We start from the raw sequence: 12,616 nt of genomic DNA, 5'->3' as shown, positions 1-12,616 counted from the left end.
CTGCTCTGCCCATGTAGTGTGGCTGTAGTACCCGGTCTCTCTGAGCTTCTCGGAGCTCCTGGAGGAAGTCTCTGAGGCCGCAGCGCAGCGTCTCAGGGTCCAGCTCAGGCAGGGGCATGGGGACGGGGGTGTCACCCTGCTCTGGGGAGATAGACCTTGAGCAGCCCAACGTGTTGTCAGGGGTCGAGCCTCCAAAATCTGGAAGAAAAGATTATATACAGTATAACTCCTCACAATTTATGTCCCACTTTCACACTGACATGTTTTGTGATATGTGAGCATTTTATCCTCACCTTTTGGGGGTGAAAGTGAGCAGCGTAGAGGCGAGAGGCTGCGGGGACGTGTAATGCTGCTGTAGGATGCTGCTGGGGGGCTCCCTCTGGGGCTCCTGCCCCTGCCCCCACTGGCACTTCTCCGGCCCCCTGCCCCAATACCCAGCGTACGGGTCAGTGCCGACTGCAAGCTGCCCAGGCGGAACTCTAGCTCCCTGCGTCCGGCCTCGGCCCGGGCCAGCTCTACCTCGGTGGCAGCCAGGCGGCCCTGGGCCTCGCTGAGCTGCAGGCTGGATTGAGTGAGGGAGTCCTGGGATGTCTGGGCCCGCAGGGACAGGTTCCTGGCCTCATCCTGGAGCTTCTTCTCACAGCCCCGGGCATCCTGAAGCTGGGCCGTCAGCTCCCTCTCACATCCCCGCCAGCCTGACTCTGACTCTGTCAGACGCCTCTGGAGGATGGACAGCTGGAGGGAGGAGGGAGGGAAGAGGGGGAAAGATAGAGATGGGAAAGAAGTACAGTAGAGAGAGATGTGTAGATGGCAGTTGATTAAGTTTTATGTTTAAACAAGCATAAATACAATCTAACCTCTCACTCTACTCCAACCACACCTCTCCCTCCCTCCTCACCTCTTTCTTGATGGAAGTCCTGGCTGTGTCAGCCTCGGCCAGCTTCTGTTTGAGAGAGAAGATCTCCCGCCCTCTCTCCTCCTCTCTCTGCTCCTCCAGGGAGAGACGCGTCTGCAACTCAGCCACCTCCCTCCCTTTCTGTTCCTTCTCTCCATCCAGTACCTTCACCTGATGGAGTGATCAAACGGAGGACAATTTCTAGAATATGTCTAAGTAATTATTCGCCTACCTCCTCATGCCTTTTGCACACTGTTTATAGACTCCCCTTTTTTTCTACTGTGTTATTGACTTGTTAATTGTTTACTCCATGTGTAACTCTGTGTTGTCTGTTCACACTGCTATGCTTTATCTTGGCCAGGTCGCAGTTGCAAATGAGAACTTGTTCTCAACTAGCCTACCTGGTTAAATAAAGGTGAAATAAATAAAAAATAAAAAATAAATAAGCCAAGCCAAGGCCTGGTAAGATCCAGTGGATAGCAAGAACTCAATGCCCTAGTGAAATGTTGAGTTCTCTACAGCAGGTAAGGTAAACCAATAAGTGTAAAAGAATAAACAAAGTGTTTCAGAGATGTGAGGGTATGTGTGACTGACCTGTCTGCGTAGCTCCTGCAGCTCTCTCCGGGCCTCCAGCCGTGACCTCTCCACCTCTCTCAGACAGCTGCGGAGCTCCGTCACCTCTCTCTGTGCAGATGACAGGCTCTCCTCCAGAACAGCCAGCCGCTGCTCCTTCTCCTCACACTGACGCTTCACACTGACACACATATTTCGTCCTTTAGTATACAGTTGATGCCTTCTGTGTTTAATTTTTACTACCTAACAGAGAGTGATACTAGTAAATTAACATTTGAAAGGTGACAATCAGGGTCAGAGGTATGCAGCTAAGTACTACCTGATTCTCTCAGTCTCTGCACTTCTCAGAGTCTCCCTCAGCTGGGTATTTGATAGGCTGAGAGTGTCTCTCTCCTTGGTGACATCAGTGAGGGTGCGCCGTAGCTCTACCCCATCCCTTCTGTACCCTTCCCCGGTGTCACGGGTTTGGTTGAGGCGCCTGTCCATCTCCAGCATGTCCCGTCTCACCTGGTCTCGGCTCTCCTCACTGGCTGAGAGAGAAGCTCTGCACTCCTCCAGCTGGAAGAGGAAGTTAGGGAGAGTGGTGAAGAAATGTTGAACCAGAAATGGTCACCGGCTCCATCCCTGACTCTAACCGCCTCTTACCTCTTTGAGGGCAGCATCAGTGTGTGTCTGCAGGTCAGAGCTGTTCTCCTGCAACCGGTGCAGCTCCCGCTCATGAACACTGCCAGCCTCCTCCAGCTGAGAGCGAAGCTCCAGTAACTCACTGGTCAGAGCTCCCACTGTGGCCTGCCGACAAAGTCAGAGAAACTTTAATGTCTTTAAAAAAAGTTCACGGTAGTACAGAATGGGAACAGAGTTCTAAAACGGTCTATAATTACCCTCTCCTGTTCTTTGTAATGTGCTGCCTCTCTGGCCAGTCTGTCCAGCTCCAGGGTTGCAGTACCCAGCTCTGCCTGCAGGATGGACACTCTCTCAGACAGCACTGACTTCTCTGCCTCCTTCTGGGACAACATCTGAGAGAGGGAGAAAATAGAAAGGGCCTCTAGAAGTGGGAATATGGATCACAACCTCATGAGAGTAGTCATCTCTTATCCACATTTGCTCTGCACTTTATTACAGACGAATGTAATGCAATGTTAAATCTAAGCACTGGCAGTAGTGCTCTAGGTCCAGGGGTGTAAGAAATATTTTTGCTATTTTCACAGACGGAATTAAGAGTGCAATAGCTGCAGGTGGCTCGAAATGGCTAGGTTTTGATTAATACACAAGTTGTAGGTGTGAGAAGGGCTTTGTCAGACCCATCCGAAAATCGGTCTTCTCATGAAAGCGTCAGAACGATTTGGCATACAAACTAATGAGACTCTCACGATAGTGTTCTCCGTTTTGCTCTACAACCCCCACAAAGGTACCCCATGCAAATGAATGGATGTATGGAGGTAGTTTGTTCCAACAAAAATAAGGGGTTAAATATGTGTCCCAAAAAATATATATATTCCTGGGCTTTCTTAAATCTCCTAGATATAGGACAGACACTTCAAAGCCTTATTCATAATGATATGTTTTTACTGTCTCTTTGGGCCATTTATGAATGTGTTATTCAATGTGTTTCTATGGGCTATAGTAGTAAAGGCCAAATTCAATATTTTATTAAATCATTTTTTTATATAATTGTTGATACCTAAAGGGTCCTAAAATTCCAAATCAAATAGCTAAATTATCCATGGTATGACCATCTTAAAACAATTACATATTTTAGCATTGCCCAACGGCTTAGACTTTTAGAGGTTTTAATCAACACATTCCATGGCTTAATACTGCATGTGCTTGTCTCAAGTTCTGTAGGTTACTGATGGTATTTGCTTTGCCCCCAACTTCAATTAGACTGGGGGCTCGGATTATTTTCGTCCTGGTCCATTGTGTATTGATATACTAGAGTTCATTAAAAAGCATCCGCTACAGTCACGTGTAGGCTAATAGCAACAGTAAAAAACCATTCAGTGTTTGCTTAATGCCCTATGTCTGGCATCAACGAGCTTAGACTAGCCTACATGTCTTTACGCATCACCCCTTCCCTGCTTTGGTAACCAGATGAGAGGCGCTCTTTGAAGATGGGGATGGATACTTGAACAAGCAAAATTAAGTATGCAGGTAGGCATATGTGTGTATGTTTAAGGATGTGCAGTACTGTATATTTTCAAATCAAGACACTCTGACGAATAGATGATTTAAGGCCGGCACTACAGGCTGAAATTACATTTTTGCAAATATCTATACATTTTGAGATTTGTTGGTATTTTGGCTCACTAATATTAGTATTTAAACACATAAAACGATCAAAATCTTGATGAAAATGTATATTTTCTTTTATTTATCTTACCATTAAAGTTTCATGAATTTGATCCACTTTATAATGGTCATACATCCATAATTTCAAAACTCACTATTTTTAATTACACTTAAGTTAAAAGCCCTTTTCATAGAGAATGTAACAAATTGGAATACATATATATAGTAACTTAGTTTAAAGAGATGGTGATTGGATCTAAAAAGGTGTTTGGCAGTCTAAATTCAGTGTCCTTGCCTTTAACTGCCATTTACTGAAAGTCAGACTCTTCCCACATGCCAACTACATTTGCTCAGCTTCAGTAGCATCTGCTTTCACCAAATTGTGTGTGGTAATACTTAGACATATTCTCGAGACTTGCCCAGAGGGAATTGTTGATATGTTGTAAAAAAATTTAAAAAAATCTCTCGATAATACATTTGCATCGGTTGGTCACAGATACCTTTAAAAAAAGGTAGGGACGTGAATCAGAAATCCAGTCAGTATCTGGTGTGACCACCATTTGCCTCATGCAGCGCGACACCTCTCCTTCACATACAGTTGATCAGGCTGTTGATTGTGGCCTGTGGAATGTTGTCCCTCCCCTCTTCAATGGCTGTGCGAAGGTGCTGGATATTGGCGGGAACTGGAACACGCTGTCGTACAGGTCAATCCAGAGCATCCCAAACGTGCTCAATGGGTGACATGTCTGGTGCAGGCCATGGAAGAACTGGGACATTTTCAGCTTCCAGGAATTGTGTACAGATCCTTGTTTACATGGTGTCGTGCATTACCATGCTGAAACATGAGGTGATGGCGGCGGATGAATGGCACGTCAATGGGCCTCAGGATCTTCTCACAGTATCTCTGTGCATTCAAATTGCCATCGATAAAATGCAATTGTGTTTGTTGTCCATAGCTTATGCCGGCCGATACCATAACCCCATCGCCAGCATGGGACAATCTGTTCTCAACGTTGACATCAGCAGCTCACCCACACGATGCCATACACGCTGTCTGCCATCTGCCCGGTACAGTTTAAACTGGGATTTATCTGTGAAGAGCACACTTCCCCAGCATGCCAGTGGCCATTGAAGGTGAACATTTGCCCACTGAACTCGGTTACGACGCTTAACTGCATTCGGGTCAAGACCCTGGTGAGGATGACAAGCACGCAGATGAGCTTTTTGAGATGGTTTCTGACAGTTTGTGCAGAAATGATTGTGCAAACCAACAGTTTCATCAGCTTTCCAGGTGGCTGGTCTCAGATGATCCCACAGGTTAAGAAGCTGGATGTGGAGGTCCTGGGCTGGCGTGGTTACATGTGGTCTGTGGCTGTACGTCCAGATGGACGCACTGCCAAATTCTCTAAAACGATGTTGGAGGCTTATGGTAGAAAAATAAAAATTATGTGGTAACAGCTCTGGTGGACCTTCCTGCCGTCAGCATGCCAATTGCACACTCCCTCAAAACTTGAGACATCTGTGGCATTGTGTTGTGTGACAAAACTGCACATTTTAGAGTGGCCATTTATTGTTCCCAGCACAAGGTATGTCCAGTGTAATGATCATGCTGTTTAATCAGCTTCTTTATATACCACAGCTGTCAGGTGGATGGATTATCTTGGCAAAGGAGAAATGCTCACTAACAGGGATGTAAACAAATCTAGCCACCACATTTGGGAGAAATATGCTTTGTGTGTGTATGGAACACTTCTGGGATTTTTTATTTCAGCTCATGAAACATGGACCAACACCTTACATGTTGCATTAATATTTTTGTTCCGTATAAATACAAGATTCACTGGCACAAAATGCACGTCTCTTCCATGGGCACTGTGCGTCGTGAATGGATAGGCTGTGGGTCTTACAACTTACCATTAGCGCTGCAGAAAATGGTTACTTCTGCGCTTGTTTTTAAGGACACACCTCAAATATTGCCATCCCTCCCACCTCAGTGCAAGCGAGCTGATTTAAGACAAACCTGGCGTTAGGGCTGGAAAATGCCAGTGCACAGGTTTTAGATGACACTTGCCCCTCAGACCTTAGTGCCAGCTGAAAATAGAGCCCGCATTGTGTTTGTATGGACTCTCAGATGTGCCTGACCTGTTGTTTCTCTGTCTCTGCCTGTAGCAGACTCTGGTCTCTGTCGTGCTGCAGACTCCTCACTTCATCTTTCAGGTCCTCCCGGTCTCTCTCGGCTCTGAGGAGCTGCTCTTCTGCCTCCTGTCTGACCTGTCGCAGTGCCCCCTCCTGTTCAAACTCCAAACTGCGACGCAGGGCCTCCTGGAGAACAAACACACTCAGTTGTTCATGTTCATTGCATGGGTTAAACCAGCCCAAATAAAGAACATGAACAACTGAGTAGAATCAAGACCTACAGTGAGACACCTTGGGCAAAGCAAGAAAAAGCAAGAACACATTTCTTTACAGTAAAACCATCCAAATAGTACTCTTACTGCTAGCACAAACACTTCTCCAAACAGGCCTAGACAGACAGACACAATCCAGCCTGAGCCCTCCTCACCTTTTCAGCGGTCAGTCTCTCTGCCTCCTCCTGGTGGTCAGTGATGGCGGTGTGGAGGGCCTGCTGGGACTCCTGCTGGGTGGTAGTCAGGGCCTGGCTCAAAGCCTCTCTCTCCCTCTCACTCTGCGCCAGCACATTCTCCCCATCCGCGCGCACACGCCTCAGCTCCGCTACACAGGACAATATCAGACATGATGACCTGTTTCACACCTGTGTTCATACAGACTCAGTCATACAACAGATACACCATCAAACGCAGCAACAGTTTTTAAATAAGGGCTGTAACCGTCTCCACTCACAGCCCCATTCATATATGGGTTGAAAATGGCAGATTTTGTCATTGTAACATGCTATATATGACACCAGAGCCCCGGTTCTCCACTTCACAGAGCTGTATGGGTTTTGGCTGACAGCCTTTATAAACTTGAGCACCGTGACTGACTTGAAGAGACCCATCCCTCCGAATAATCAGCTACTTTTGCACATTTGTTGTTGTCTGAGCGAAGGAAATGCTGTAAATCGAGAGGAGTCGATGTGTTTTGAAAGATGAGACGTTGAGAATTATAATAAATACCGCTTTGATGTCATACAAGCAAACCACACAGCCGTGAGTCCAAACGTTTACTTCACATTTCCATATTAGAAAACTCATGTCATTTACAGTATGATCGCTATGGCATGTGCTATACCCCGGGTTGTCCTGAACATGTGCTATACCCCGGGTTGTCCTGAACATGTGCTATACCCCGGGTTGTCCTGAACATGTGCTATACCCCGGGTTGTCCTGAACATGTGCTATACCCCGGGTTGTCCTGAACATGTGCTATACCCCGGGTTGTCCTGAACATGTGCTATACCCCAGGTTGTCCTGAACAGAATAAGCCTGTTTGTCGTATTGTGTCGAAAATTTGCCACAGAACAAGCACTTGAAAGCACTCATGACTCCATTTCTATGTGCACCAAAATTACAATCTGTTGGTCTGAAGTGCCTTCTGAAAGCCTAAAACTGTAAGATCGTATTTTATAACTTAGTTAGCCATGTTGGCAATAGAATAAGCTTTCAAATCATGCCCAACTGACCCAGATTGGGATTTACAGTATAATGGAACATTTTGGGATTGCGTTTTTTCTTATTTTGCACCTATTCCAAAATGTCAAGGCATATTCCTATTATGTTACTGAATGTATTTTCAGATTTCGTTATTAACAAATGCTGTAATATGTCCAGTAAATGTAAAATGCACATAAAATCAACAGTGTAATGTCTGGATTCAGTCTTGTGTCAGGTGAACTGTTGTGTCCTTTCCCCATAATCTCCAAAGTCTTTTCTTTCAATTGCTACCCTGGTCATGCTTTTTATAGTTCTGTTAGAACCATTTCCATATAGCCCAATTTCCACGAGTGTAAGGGGTTAAACACAGGTTTCTAATTCCTGATCTATGGCTCTCTCCCTCAATGTTCCTTAATCATTTTCTTCCATTCCAACATATCCATCCTCCCCTCTTCCTTTCTTACTCTCACAGACTTTCTCTCTCTCCTACCTATTCTCCTCTTCTCACTCATTTATTTCATTTCCCTCCACATGGTCATTTATTTCTCATCCTCCTCTCTGTCTCTCTCCATTTCTCACCGGTGGTGGTCTCCCTGAGTAGCCGCAGGCTCTGGTTCTCTGCTTCTAGCTGCTCTCTGCGAAACTCTATCTGAACCAGCTGCTGCTGCACCTCAAACAGGCTGGTCTCCAAGGCCTCCCGCTCTGACCTGCAGGGGCATGGACACTAAAATTAGGGACCAATTCATCAACACACACACACAGAAATACACACACCGTCGGTCAGACACACATCTCTCACCTGAATGCGGCCAACTCCTCTGTTAGTGTGGCGTTCTCTCTCTCCGATGCAGTCAGCTGGACCACCAGCCCCGCCCTCTCCCTGACCAGCTCCGCCCGGCCCCGCCCTACTTCCTCCAGAGCAACGCCCTGTCTCTGTTCCTCACCGCGGGCCATGCCCAATTCTGCCCCCAGAGAGCTCACCTCGCCACACAGCTGTCAGCAGAGAGATACACAGGTACATGCAGTAAAACTGTACACATTTACAGACAAATGTTCACTGGAACAATGAGGTTTCAGAACCCAGTGATTTTCATGCACTGTTAATTAGTGATTAGTCCAGAGTGACAGAAGCTCTTTCTTGCCACATTCCCATTCAGAGTGGAGAGGACACATCATTTACCTGAGTAACTTTGTCCTGCAGCTTCACTCTATCGGCCCTGAGGCTCTGAAGCTCCGCCTCCATCCCCACCCTGCTCAGCTCAGAGTCCTGCAAGGACTGGTGGAGGGCGAGGCGGGCGGAGTCCAACTCTAGCCTGTCCTGTTCCAATCGGACGAGCTCATCTCTGATGGTCATCTTCTCCTGCTCCGCTTCATGTTTCTGGGCCTGCAGGTAGGCCTTCTCCTCTTCAAGCTGAGAGAGAAACATGGACACATATGAGAGTCAGGACGGGTGTGCAAGGCTTACATTTAAAACTACAAGCAATCCTGATAGGCAATATGCATACCATGATACCATGGCTTACAGAAAACATATTAGCAAGGGCAATGCTTTGATTTGATGACATGGTCACTCTTGCATCAGTTCTATATGACATCCACCACAAGTGTCAGTCAAATGTTGATCACGGTGTTGGTCCCACCTGGCTGATGATGGAGTTGAGGTCAGACTTGTCCTGGGCCAGGCCCTCATTCATGCTGCCCATCTTGGCCAGAGAGTCTCGGAGGGCAGCCTCCTCCGAGTGAAGCTTGTTGACCAGCAGAGAGAGCTCTGCATTACTGCTCTCAGCCTGGGGGACCGGGGACAAAACATACAAGGATATGTAACACAGAGGATAGGTAACCTTTCAGCATAGAACAGAGAGGAAGTTAAAGGGAACAAAAATATGACAAGCAAACACAAGAGGAGCCAGATAGTTATAGTGACATCCATATCTGTGTGTGTCATACCCGGGCCAACGCCTCAGTGAGCTGGGTCTTCTCTCCTTCCAGCAGCTGCCTCTCCACCTCTGCCTGGTGGTGAGTCTCTCTCACTGTAGACAGCTCCCCTCTCTGGACAGACGCCCGGCTCTCACTCTGCTCCCACTGCTTCTGACTGTGGGGACAGGTACCAGGGACAGAGGACAAGGATAGGAATACAGTTATATACAGTATACTTGCAATATCCTCCTTCTAATTCTCATCATTTACTTCCCTCGTCTCTTCCTTTCTCATAATTTCCATCATTCACTTCTCCCCCCCCCAATCACTCTCTCCCTTCCACCTTTATTTTCACACATTCTCACTCACACTCTGTCGGTCTCTGCCTTGGCCCGGTCTCTCTCCTGCAGCGCGTCCACCTTCTCCTCTCTCTCGTGATCCCTCTCTCTCTGGGCCGACGTCACGGCCTGCTGCAGCTTCTCACAGTCCATCTGCAGAATCTGGGCCTTGATCAGAGCTGCCTGGGCTGCCTTCTCCACAGCCACCTTCTCACTGACAGAATAGAGACCAAGACACAGAACACAACAGGACAATGGATACATTAGAAATATTGACTGAAATGTAACCATTAATATACATAGAGTGAGTGTTCTTTAACTAGGGCACTGAGGGCAGACACTTCCTGGTCCTAAAGGGTTTTCCATCACCCAAGTTGTGTTAGAAGTCTGCCTGAGCCCTCCTGGTTGTACCTAGCCAGTGTGTCCCTGTCTTGTTTCAGACGGTCTCTCTCTCTCTGTGTGGTGTCCTTCTCTCTCTGAAGTCCATCCCTCTCTCCATGCAGGGTCTGACTGCGCTGTTCCGCCTCCCGCTTGGCTGATTCCGCCTCTGCTAGCTGCCTGCGCAGCAATTGTACTGATGACTGGGCAGAGGAGAGACGCCCTCGGACCTCCTGTAGACCAGAGAGACAGAGGCAGATGAGAGAGTGGGACACTGAACACTGAAAGTGATACAGAGGAACGAAGAAACTCAAGATAACTTTTATAGAAAAAGTTTGTGTAGGAACGTTTGACAATGTAACATTGGAATAAAGCAACCTCAATTTCCAATCCCAGAGAATAAATATAGTAAACCCATATAGATAGTAGTAGATGTGTTAATGTGTCCAGCTGCAACAGAGGGACAGTGTGGAGGGGGTACCTGCAGCTGGAGATGTCTGCTGTTGACAGCAGACCGCAGAGCTGACAGGCTGGCCTCTGGGACGGTGGCCAACGAGGAGTAACGCCTGGGAGAGGTGGATCCCCATGGTGATGAGGAGCGGTGAGGGGAGGAGCCACGGAGAAGAGCCAATAGAGGAGCCCCAGTGTTCTCCTGGTCTGCTTCTGATGACGAGTCCCCATCGGACAGGACAGTCTGGGAAGAGGATTCAATAAAGGGTTTTGGTCAAAGTTTCCCTTTGTTTGTTTGTTTGTGGTGTGGTCTGGGTGTGGTGTGGGGTGTGTGTGTGTGGTGTGGTGTGGGTGTGGGTGTGGGGTGTGGTGTGTGTGTGATGGCTGTACCTGGGCAATGTCTCTCAGTGTGTCCAGTAGTGTTTCAGTATGAGCCCTCATCACCTGCATGTCTGTCTCATCGTTACCACTCTGCTCCTGCAGGAGGTTAGAACCATAGTGAGAAGGGAGGGGTATGATGGCAAATGGCTACAGGAAGTATCTCTGCTGGGTTCACACAGGCCAGTCTCTCACCTCCAGTCTCCTGGTCAGTGAGGCCACGTCCCTGTCTTTCTCCTCACTCTGGCTCTTCAGCCTCTCCACCTCTCGCACTGCATCTGACAGCCTGACAATAAACACACAGATCACTTAGCATATCATGGAATCTCTACGATGCACGTTACACTCCTGATTTGTCTACCACCACCAGGCAGATCAGGCTGCCACTTACTAAACACAAAGACACAGACAGATCGACAGTGTCTGAATCCCATAGGGCTCTGCTCAAAACTATTGTACTATGTAGGGTGCCATCTGGGACGCAGACAGTGAATGAGCAGTGTTCAGTTCTCTCTCTGACCAGGGGCCTCATTTAAAATCAAATCAAATTTTATTTGTCACATACACATGGTTAGCAGATGTTAATGCGAGTGTAGCGAAATGCTTGTGCTTCTAGTTCCGACAATGCAGTAATAACGAACAAGTAATCTAACTAACAATTCCAAAAAACTACTGTCTTATACACAGTGTAAGGGGATAAAGAATATGTACATAAGGATATATGAATGAGTGATGGTACAGAGCAGCATAGGCAAGATACAGTAGATGATATCGAGTACAGTATATACATATGAGATGAGTATGTAAACCAAGTGGCATAGTTAAAGTGGCTAGTGATACATGTATTACATAAGGATGCAGTCGATGATATAGAGTACAGTATCTACGTAAGCATATGAGATGAATAATGTAGGGTAAGTAACATTATATAAGGTAGCATTGTTTAAAGTGGCTAGTGATATATTTACATCATTTCCCATCAATTCCCATTATTAAAGTGGCTGGAGTTGAGTCAGTGTCATTGACAGTGTGTTGGCAGCAGCCACTCAATGTTAGTGGTGGCTGTTTAACAGTCTGATGGCCTTGAGATAGAAGCTCTTTTTCAGTCTCTCGGTCCCAGCTTTGATGCACCTGTACTGACCTCGCCTTCTGGATGACAGCGGGGTGAACAGGCAGTGGCTCGGGTGGTTGATGTCCTTGATGATCTTTATGGCCTTCCTGTAGCATCGGGTGGTGTAGGTGTCCTGGAGGGCAGGTAGTTTGCCCCCGGTGATGCGTTGTGCAGACCTCACTACCCTCTGGAGAGCCTTACGGTTGAGGGCGGTGCAGTTGCCATACCAGGCGGTGATACAGCCTGCCAGGATGCTCTCGATTGTGCATCTGTAGAAGTTTGTGAGTGCTTTTGGTGACAAGCCAAATTTCTTCAGCCTCCTGAGGTTGAAGAGGCGCTGCTGCGCCTTCCTCACGATGCTGTCTGTGTGAGTGGACCAATTCAGTTTGTCTGTGATGTGTATGCCGAGGAACTTAAAACTTGCTACCCTCTCCACTACTGTTCCATCGATGTGGATGGGGGTGTTCCCTCTGCTGTTTCCTGAAGTCCACAATCATCTTAGTTTTGTTGACGTTGAGTGTGAGGTTATTTTCCTGACACCACACTCCGAGGGCCCTCACCTCCTCCCTGTAGGCCGTCTCGTCGTTGTTGGTAATCAAGCCTACCACTGTTGTGTCGTCCGCAAACTTGATGTTTGAGTTGGAGGCGTGCGTGGCCACGCAGTCGTGGGTGA

At 47.3% G+C, this 12,616-nt stretch overlaps 1 protein-coding gene across 4 annotated transcripts in view; it reads right to left on the bottom strand.

Annotated features, from left to right (window-relative positions):
• LOC112218064 (rootletin) overlaps window positions 1-12,616 on the bottom strand; it is a 42,824-nt gene that overhangs the window by 16,269 nt on the left and 13,939 nt on the right. For all 4 annotated transcript variants that reach the window (XM_024378677.2, XM_024378683.2, XM_024378664.2 and 1 more), the window contains exons 10-28: window positions 11,028-11,118; window positions 10,845-10,931; window positions 10,486-10,698; window positions 10,038-10,237; window positions 9,658-9,840; window positions 9,319-9,463; window positions 9,012-9,158; window positions 8,552-8,782; window positions 8,171-8,364; window positions 7,951-8,078; window positions 6,321-6,490; window positions 5,900-6,079; window positions 2,350-2,484; window positions 2,114-2,257; window positions 1,788-2,026; window positions 1,490-1,649; window positions 899-1,066; window positions 294-735; window positions 32-198 (exon numbers count right to left, since the gene is read on the bottom strand). In XM_024378677.2, the coding sequence (XP_024234445.1) occupies window positions 32-198; window positions 294-735; window positions 899-1,066; window positions 1,490-1,649; window positions 1,788-2,026; window positions 2,114-2,257; window positions 2,350-2,484; window positions 5,900-6,079; window positions 6,321-6,490; window positions 7,951-8,078; window positions 8,171-8,364; window positions 8,552-8,782; window positions 9,012-9,158; window positions 9,319-9,463; window positions 9,658-9,840; window positions 10,038-10,237; window positions 10,486-10,698; window positions 10,845-10,931; window positions 11,028-11,118 (3,424 nt within the window). The remainder of the gene's footprint in view (window positions 1-31; window positions 199-293; window positions 736-898; window positions 1,067-1,489; window positions 1,650-1,787; window positions 2,027-2,113; window positions 2,258-2,349; window positions 2,485-5,899; window positions 6,080-6,320; window positions 6,491-7,950; window positions 8,079-8,170; window positions 8,365-8,551; window positions 8,783-9,011; window positions 9,159-9,318; window positions 9,464-9,657; window positions 9,841-10,037; window positions 10,238-10,485; window positions 10,699-10,844; window positions 10,932-11,027; window positions 11,119-12,616) is intronic.

This window comes from Oncorhynchus tshawytscha, linkage group LG02 (genome assembly GCF_018296145.1).
Source record: "Oncorhynchus tshawytscha isolate Ot180627B linkage group LG02, Otsh_v2.0, whole genome shotgun sequence".
NCBI lineage: Eukaryota > Metazoa > Chordata > Actinopteri > Salmoniformes > Salmonidae > Oncorhynchus > Oncorhynchus tshawytscha.
This window is presented reverse-complemented; position numbering and strand designations above follow the sequence as displayed.